This window comes from Dunckerocampus dactyliophorus, chromosome 1 (assembly GCF_027744805.1).
Source record: "Dunckerocampus dactyliophorus isolate RoL2022-P2 chromosome 1, RoL_Ddac_1.1, whole genome shotgun sequence".
Taxonomy (NCBI): Eukaryota; Metazoa; Chordata; class Actinopteri; order Syngnathiformes; family Syngnathidae; genus Dunckerocampus; species Dunckerocampus dactyliophorus.
Window position 1 is genome coordinate 19,877,501 of NC_072819.1, and position 9,722 is coordinate 19,887,222.

At 42.5% G+C, this 9,722-nt stretch overlaps 1 protein-coding gene across 4 annotated transcripts in view; it reads left to right on the top strand.

Annotated features, from left to right (window-relative positions):
• LOC129187327 (oxysterol-binding protein-related protein 2-like) overlaps positions 1-2,974 on the top strand; it is a 28,156-nt gene extending 25,182 nt beyond the window's left edge. For all 4 annotated transcript variants that reach the window (XM_054786443.1, XM_054786456.1, XM_054786451.1 and 1 more), the window contains one exon: positions 774-2,974. In XM_054786443.1, coding sequence (XP_054642418.1) covers positions 774-876 — 103 coding nt within the window. In that variant the 3' untranslated portion in view covers positions 877-2,974. The remainder of the gene's footprint in view (positions 1-773) is intronic.
• The last annotated feature ends 6,748 nt before the right edge of the window (positions 2,975-9,722 follow it).

Here is a 9,722-nt window from a genome sequence, read left to right on the forward strand (position 1 = left end):
CAGGTCCACAAAGCACATGTAGACCGGTTGGGCAAACTCCCAAGTACCCTCCAGTACCCTTGCAAGGGTGTAGAGCTGGTCCAGTGTTCCGCAACCAGGACGAAAACCACATTGCACCTCCTGTAGCCGAGGTTCGTTTAACGGTCGTACCCTTCTCTCCAGCACCCCGGAATAGACTTTCCCAGGGAGGCTGAGGAGTGTGATCCCCTTATAGTTGGAACACACCCTCCGGTCACCCTTCTTGAAAAGGGGGACCACCACCCCAGTCTGCCAATCCAGAGGTACTGTTCCCGACTTCCACGCAATGTTGACGTGACGTGTCAGCCAAGACAGTCCCGCAACATCCAGAGCCTTGAGGAATTCAGGGCGAAACTCGTCCACCCCCGGAGCTTTGCCAATGGGGAGCATTTTGACTACCCCAGATACCTCAGCCACCTTGATGGAACTGTCCGCGTTCGTGTCCTCAGTCTCTGCTTCCTCTATGGAAGGTATGTCAGTGGAATTGAGAAATACAAATACATTTGCACTACTGCAAATGTTAAAAAATAACTCAAAACTTACAGCAGAAGTTATCTCAATCCACTTTACACATAGTGCAGGTCTAGAACAATAAGAAACAACTGAACCCCATATAAGCAAGCATTTTGGCCAAGGGAAGAACTCCCATTAAGGAAGAAATCTCAAATAGAGCTAAACATGGCATGTTTCAAACAGTTAGCAAAAGCATTTCAAACATCTTCCTTGTATTAGCTTGTTGTGATATTTGTCTTAAGGTGGTTCCAAATGGGGACCAACCCATGCACCGGCTCCCAGGACTGGATCTACTCTGGTGGTTACTTCAATAGGAACTACAAAGACCTGCCAGATATCTACTGATAGACCGCCTACCTTCACCTTTTTTCTCTTCCACATCTCTAAAGTTGAGAAACATCAATATTGTAATCACTTGGATTGACTCACCAACAACTAAAGTCTTCATCATTTAACTTACAAAGAGGCCACCTGTCTCTTAAACCGTGGTCTGCTTCATGTCTACTTGCTCTTTCCTTCCTTTGTTAAGGATTTTATGCCTTACAGGTGTGACTTTGGTCCTTGAAAAACGTGCCCCTCGCTCATCTTTGCTTATTTCGGCTTAATCACAATGTGTGAACTGTTCTGCATTGGAAAAACATCACCACGGCTGTTAGGGAAGCCAACCTGAAGTAATGTAAGAGAGTCATGAACATCTTAGGAATGTGAGCGCTCCTTCAAGTGTAAACACAATCACTCAAAAATGTAACCCGCTGTTGGTTAAATATGGCATAGAGCATCTCAGGAGGTGTCAATTAATATGCATTGAAGTTGTGCTGAATAGAAATCAGGCAAACTCCAATGTTTAATACAGTGGAACCTCCCAAGTGAATTAATTCCATCATCATAAAACCTTGCGCCCAGCAAGGCAATGTTTTAAGTAACATTTTAACATTCCTAACTGTCTAACATGTCTAAAGAACAATGACTGTACAATGAAACTAAAATAAATTAAAACTTTTTTTTTTTTTAGTTTTTTTTTTTTTTTTTTGGAAGGCTTCTCCTTTTCATTTGAGGTATTTAGCCATTATGGTTTCAGTGATAGGCTATTTACATGAGCACCTGCTTCAGTAATTTAATTTGTGTGTCTAATTGAAATGACTGTAATTTTGTAGCTGAGCAGTAATACACTATGGTTTGTTGTGTTGAGCTCTATTTTCCTATTTTCGGTTCTGTGGCTATCACCCTTTTTGGTACCCTATTGTGGTGGCATCACAAAAAAAAACAAAAAAAAAACAGAAAAAGCAAAACACACTGGAGGTGTTAATCCTTTAGATGCTCAACACTTTAAACATTTTGATTGACGCATATTTGTCCAGAAAACACAACAACTCTCTCCAAAAAAGTTGACCACTTTTGGGGATGTTCGACATTGGAGGTTTGACTGCATAAATAAATAAGTACATTTGACCGAATATTTACAGTGCTACAGTGTCATAAAGTGATGAAATATGCAGAATAATCCTAAATGAGTGGGTAATGATTATACTAATCTGTACAGACCCTTAAAGCCTTATTAAGCACAATGTGAACCATTGACATTGACTGTCATTGTACAGTGTGCGTGTAATGTTAACATGCTATGTTAATAGTCTACCTATACCAAAAGGCCGTTAGGAGCATCAATTATCCAACATACCACCAGCACACAGTTTATATAATCCATTCCTTATGAGTGTTGGTGCAAATAACAGAAATCATGATTTTTGACGGCTCTCGTGCCGACTCTACAGTAGTAGTACAGAAAACCCAAAAGTTCTCTATAGCAAGAATACTTAAACTGCATTTGTTTCTTTTGTTGCAGCTGACACATCACTGTTGAAATTGTGCTGCTTTGGCCACTTAATTTTGTTGTTTTTCAAAGCACTTAACTACATGTGTCTTTCACCAGTTACATCTGCCAACGTTGCTCACTGTATATCATGATTTCCCAGCCCCATGTTTTTGTGAGCTTAAAATACTCCTGTGAAGTAGACAAACACTACTCGAGTGCATTGTTGATATGCAAGTCTGTGTATTTTGCACTGTTAAAGCGAAACAGAACAAAACGGTACAACAGTCACACATACATCAATACACATTCCTACTTTTACAATAGAAAACAGCCGTCAAAGTCATATATTATTGTTATTTTCTTTATATTTTAATTTTCATTCTCTCTCGCTCTATCATGTCGCTGTTGATGTTCTATTTGTGTACAGAGTGTTACACAGAAAGTAATCACACGCAAAATTACATTTGTGCAATTGATTTATTTTTATAGTATTTAAACCTGTTTTTGTTTTTTGGAGAGAACATTGTACCAGATGTTTTATTTTTAGGTGGGGGATGGTGTAAGCATACTGTGGACAACTTGGTAGATTCAAGGACAAGGGAATGTCTACTAATAAAATCCTTAATTTCAGTTTTTGATATTTTTCGTGTATCGGTATTCTATATGTAGTTATTACATATTTAGATATTGTTTTTGGTTTCCGCCGTTGAAAGGTTTATCACACCTGAGTTCAATTTCTGTAGCCACACCTAGGCCTGATTACTGCCACACCTGTTCTCAATCAAGAAATAACATAAATAGGCCCAGCCTGACAGTGAAGTAGACCAAAAATCCTCAAACGCTAGACGTCATGCTGAGATTCATGAAATTCATGAACAAATGAGAAAGAAACGGAACTGAGATCTGTCTAGAAATTTTATAAAGCAATTTCTAAAGCTTTAGGACTCCAGTGAACCACAGTGAGAGCCATTATCCACCAATACTGAAAACATGGAACAGCGGTGAACCTTCACAGGAGTGGCCGGCCAACCAAAATGACCCCAAGTGCGCAGCGACGACTCATCCAAGAGGTCACAAAAGACCCTACAACAACATGCAAAGAACTGCAGGCCTCACTTGCCTCAGTTAAGGTTAGTATTCATGATTCCACCATAAGAAAGACACCGGGAAAAAATGGCCTGCATGGCAGAGTTCCAACACAAAAACCACTGCTGAACAAAAAGAACATTATGATGATCCCCAAGACCTTTATGAAAATACTCTGTGGTCTGATGAGACAAAAGTTTTTGAAGGTGTGTGTCCCATTACGCCTGACGTAAAAGTAACAACGCATTTCAGAAAAAGAATATATCAACTGTAAAATATGATGGTAGTATGATGTTCCGGGGCTGTTTTGCTATTTCGGCACCTGGAAGACTTGCTGTGATAAATGGAACCATGAATTCTGCTGTATACCAAAAACTCCTGACGGAGAATGTCCGGCCATCTGTTCATGACCTCAAGCTGAAACGAACTTGGGTTCTTTCAGTTGGTTCTCTGTTTTCGTTGATGAATGTGACCTTCATGTGTGAAGTGCCATGAGATAAGTGTTGTTGTGATTTGCCGCTATATAAATAGATTTAATTTAATTGAATTAAATGAATGGGCAGAAATTCCTCCACAGCACTGTAAGAGCCTCATTGCAAGTTATTGCACATGCTTGATTGCAGTTGTTCCTGGCCTAACCAGTTATTAGGTTTATGGGGCAATCACTTTCTCACATAGGGCCGTGTAGGTTTGGATTTTTTTTCTCTGTTAATAATAAAAAGTTTCATTTAAATACTGCATTTTGTGTTCAGTTGTGTCAATGACTAATATCTAAATTAGTTTGATGATTTGAAACATTTAAGTGTGACAAACATGCAAAAAACTAAGAAATCAGGAAGGCGGCAAACAGTTTTTCACACTACTGTATAACTCATTTATTCCTTCACAACGCAAGTGAGGAGCAAGATAATTGTGTCTTCCCTACATTCAAGCATGTTGGTAGTGTCATGCTCTGGGGCTGTACGAGTGCTGCAGAGCTGCGGCACATTGAGGGGAAAAATAAATTTCAACATGTAACGTGACGTTCTGCAGCAGCACATAGTCCCCTCCCTTTTGGAAACCGGGCTGCATGCAGACCTGCCAACATATACAAATATTTACTGCACTCTTTGGCACTTGGGATCTTCATTCCTACGTCCCCTTTATTATGCTTGTTGGGCGATCTCTACAGTTGATGTAGAAACAAACCAAACACAACTGAAGGATTGTCTGGTGTGGGGCGTGTGGGGGGCCCTAGCCCTTGGCGAGGGCACGGGCCTCTACAGACCTATCCCCTTTGGGTGGGAGGTTGGTACTGCAGGTTAAGGGAGTGTAGTATTTAATTTTTTTCTTCTCTTTTAATTAATTTATTATCTTATTGTATTTTATCTATTTATTGGTGTAGGGCATTTTCTGTCATGACCCCACTGGGGGACAGAATGTTTTCGCACCCCCCTATTTGAAATACTATTGAGAAACTGATATCTCTTTATTTATCTGCACTGTAATGTACAGACTAAACTTGAAACTGAAACCAATAAAATGGAGAGCAGTGAAACATACAAGTGTATTCAAGAGTCAAATTGCATGCTGAGTACGACAAATTCATACATGTTGGCAGGTCTGTACTAGTACTGAATGTCCTCTCACGCCCCCCTCCCCGACAGTTCACCGCCCCTTCCGCTCTCCCTTCAGGGCGTGGCAGCTGTGGTGTGGTGGGTGGGGAGAGCATGCAAATGCATGTGCGGGCGGGCGGGCGGGCCGGCCAGGGATGGGGCCGTGTTCCGCGCGGCGCTGGCCGGGATCGGTGGGGTGCTCAGAGTCTGGGGTGGCTGCTGTTGTTTTTTTTTGGCCTTGGTCGAGTGTTGGAAGTTTGGGGGGGGGATCTCGCTCCTTTGGCTGCCGTGGTGGTGTGTGTCGCGTGGGGCGTGGTTCCTGCTGTTTCGGTGGTGGTCGGGGCTGCCTCAGGACATGTGGCAGGTCCGTGTGGGCGCTATCTCTGGCGGGGGCTCGTGTGTTGGAGGTGCTGGGGCGGCCATTTCTGGGGAGTTGGGTGGACGGGAGTGAGTCCCCTGGCAAGCTGGGTTGGGGACTGGGATGGCTTGACCGGGTCTTTGCTGTGGTGGGTGGCCTGTCGATCGTGTGTTCTCAGTCGCTCCCTGCTCGATTTGGGTGGGGTTTGGGGTGGGCTTGTGGAGTCCCTGTCCTTCCTGCTTCACTGCACCAGTACACTAGGTCCCCAACTTACGAACACCCGACTAGCGAACACTCGTGGATACGAACACCAGCCGATTTGGTCTATATTTTATTTTATTTTGCCTTGTAGTCAGTCGCTCAATCAGTATTTATACTGCTACTGTACAAGCTAAATTGTACAACCCGGACAGAGCGTGTGATTAAAGTTTATGAAGAGTTAATAGGCCTGCTTAGTTCTACACCACCCACAGAACACTACCTCTTTTAGAAGAGTCTAACGACGACGACGACTTGTCCTTTTTTTCAATATCTCCTCCTCCTCCTCCACCACCAACGACGTATGCTCGACCACTCCTCTTCAAAGGTAAATAACATTTATCATTACGTATTATTATATCACTTTTATTATTGTTTTTTTCATTAATTATCTTTGTTTAATATTACTACTGCATCCAAACTCATATTTACATACATACGCATATACTGTATATGTATACACGTACATGTAGTACCTATATCATTGGTAATATTACCCCTACTTAAGAACAATTCAACATAAGAACGGTCGTCTGGAACCAATTGTGTTCGTTAGTTGGGGACTTAATGTACACATACACATGGGGCTTTGGGGGTTGGTCCACAGTCAGGTGTGGTGGGGGTGTAGAGCTGCCTCGCGGCAGCTCCTCTGCCCCTCGCATACCTCAGACTCAGACGGCCCTCAATTTTAACCGCACAATAGGCATTTATGGCATGGCACTCCCAGCTGTGGGCGGGCTTCTTTCATGTTGGGTGGGCCACGGTGCCCGTCTGCCCTTGTGTGGTGTGGTCTCTTGCCGGTCTCGAGGGCTGGCTGTCCTCCGGCCTGCCGGCACCCTGTTTCTGGCTGGGGTTGCCTCTCTGCAGCCCCTTGCTGGTCTTCTCGGGGATGGGGGTCTCTGTGGGCTGGCTCTTGGGGGTCCGGTCTTGGTTCTGCCAGCCCCCGTGGGGCTGTGGTTCTGTGGTGGTGGGAGCTCGGCCTGACTGTGTGCAGTGGGGCTTGCTGGGTGGTGGGAGCCAGTCCCTCTCCTTTCATACATTCTCAATGACAATTACACATTCACACATACGCACATCTATACATGTTTATATACATGACATGCACACATACCTGTACACGTGTATATATACACACTCACAGTACATACGCAGGGTTTCCGCTACATGTAATGGATCGTGGCGGGGCGCCACAGCTCAGTAAATGCTGCCACACCTTGGAAATGAGTTTTTTTAAATTTAAAAAAAAAAAAATTCACGTCAAAACAATGTTAGGTCACACACAGTGTTTGTGTAGCAGACTTGTAATGGCACCCGCATTGAAGAGCACACACACAAAGTCAGGATCTGCACATGTATTTCTGTGCAACAATGGCAAGGAGGGTACACATATTAGCAGGCACACACAGCAGCATTCCCTGACCTCAGCTGCTCAAACGTCCACATTATGGCAGCAGACGCGTTTCTCCCTGTGTGCGTCGCTATAAAGGGGCCCCCTTGCAACAGCAACTGCAACAAAAAGGATGTTCCATCAAAACATAAATGCAGGTTTTGAGAATGTTCACAACAAAAACCACAGTATTTTAAATCAAAGATTTTACTCAGCTACATATGAATGGACATATGTTATATCAGGGGTGCCCATCACAGCGATCGCGAAGGTAGTGTTGGTCGTGTGTGACCTGCATAATTACTGTCATGTCGTAGATGTCATATGACATCAGTCAGCTGACATTAAGCCCCATCATCATTCACTCCTGTGCCTCTGCACGGCATAAAAAAGGGTGTCGGCATGCACACACAGATAATGCAACTTTCATCTTTATTATTGTGATTGCGGATAAACTAACGCAGCGGTAAAATGCATATATCTATAACAGAAGTTATCCGTTCATTTGTAGCGGCGACTTATGTAGAAAAAAAAGTAAATTGTTTCATGGCTGCACTTCGCGTCATGAACTCTACTACAATAGAAATGTGTGTTTTCTCCAAGTTCGTTTGTTAAACTACTATTTCATGATGAACTGGAAAATGTGCCCATTGCTGAAAGCTCTTTAATATGTTGCCTTGACTACGGCTGCATTGTCTTTTGCATAATCCTTTTAATTTTGCATATACAGTATCTGTAATGTTGTATAACAAATGCTAACTGTAATCTTTGAAACTATGAATGTGAAATACTAATCATTAGTATTTAGTATTGTAGTTGCAAAGTTTACCAGTTGGATTTTATATATGCTGTATGTTTTATAGTAAGAGGTAGATCATTTTATTGTGTGCACCCCTGATATACATGTACAATGTACATAAATACTCATATTAATAAATAAAATACATACATACATACATTGTCTATGTTTATAGTGGAAGGTAGATCTTTGGGACAAAGGCAAAGGCTGAAAAAGTGTGAGCACCCTTTTTGCTATATACATACATTTATACCCTATTACAGTCAAACCTGTCTTAGCGGCCACCTTTATAGAACAGCCACCTGCCTATAGCAGCCACTGAAAAATCCCCCGCAGCAAATTTACAAGTTATAGACCTGTGTATAGGAGTCACCTGTCTAACGCAGCCAGCGGCCACCCATTTTGTCTCCCTTGGTCAATATCTGACTGCATATAGCAGCCAAATTACCAACTCAAGTAGAAGCTTCATGCATGAAAAAGTTTCATTTTTCAATCAATGAAGCCGTCGTGTGTACACTTTAATTACTGAGTCCTAGCTCAGTCACAATCATTCACAAGATCCACACAAACTGTCCGTTGTTCCACATAAAAAAGCCGTCTTCTTTTGAGCTTGCTATTTCCTGGTCAAACATGTAACTTTAAGAGCATTTGCACCAAAACATTACCGCAAAGTAGGCTGGGAACAGGACGTGCTCCCAGCGACGCTACAATAAAAAAAAAAAACATACGCTAGCATGCATGCGGCAGCGGGAGCAAAACTGAGTTTGGTTGTACTTAATTGAAGTATTTTAGAATGTACTCACGTTATTTTTCATCAATCCTCATCCACAAATCCATCAAAGTCCTCATCTTCTGTATTCGACACAAAAAAACCCGTCTTCTTTTCCGTTCGCTACTAGTCTGTTAACTTGTCAGTGTTATTCAGCTCCGAAGCAAAGAAGGAAACTTCTCCTGTTGCTTCTGCCAACTTTATTTCTTGAACGCGGCCACCAGACAGCAGCTCAGAACACACACACATCTCTCAGCATCGTCTCTCCTTCCTGCTTGCCCACAAGGCAAAGGTTAAACAAGCCCCACTACATAGCTGTCCAGCCAATGCCTGTAAGAAATGACACCGTTTATTTCCTGGTGTGCACTGGTCAATACTGTAATGCCGCTTGTTGCGGGGAAGGAGAGACTCACATCGGCGATGCACTTTAATGGCTTTATTAACAGCGGAGAACACTGCAGGACTTTACATCCACGCCAACATAAACACACTTCCCAACTCTCTCCAAACTCACAGTTAGCACTGAGCCTAGCTCTCCTGCTCGGGATGCCCACCGTCACTTCCCGTCACTTCCTAATGAACTAAAGCTGTAATGACACTCTACCGTATAAAAAGTAAAATATAAAAAACAAGCGTAAGACATTACTAGCACAGCTTTGTTCTGTGGGTCGTGGATATATTCTATCAGTTATTATTAAGCCTCTAGCTTCCTTTTAGTAAGTAAAAACCTTGGCTATGATTGCACTACATTGTCATGTAGACCTACAAAGTACACTTGGAAGAACAAGAGGTGAATAAATGTATTGCAACTGATGTGAAACTGATGAGGGGTAGGATTAAATAAGCTTTGCTTCTTCCTACTCCTTTTTGGACATGCTAAATTGTGAATTGTACTATGTGATGTGCTACTGTTTGACTCATATGCATGTTCAGGATGAATTAAAACCATGAACCATGAACCATGATAATAACAAGCCTAGTAGTGCTGTACAACTTTTATCCGCAGTCCGCAGTGCCCTCTACTGGTCAACATTATTATTATTTTTTTTCCCTTTTTTTTTCTTTTTTTTCCTCTACTGGTCAACATTCAAACTGGACGCCAACCTGTCTATAGAGGCCACCTGTC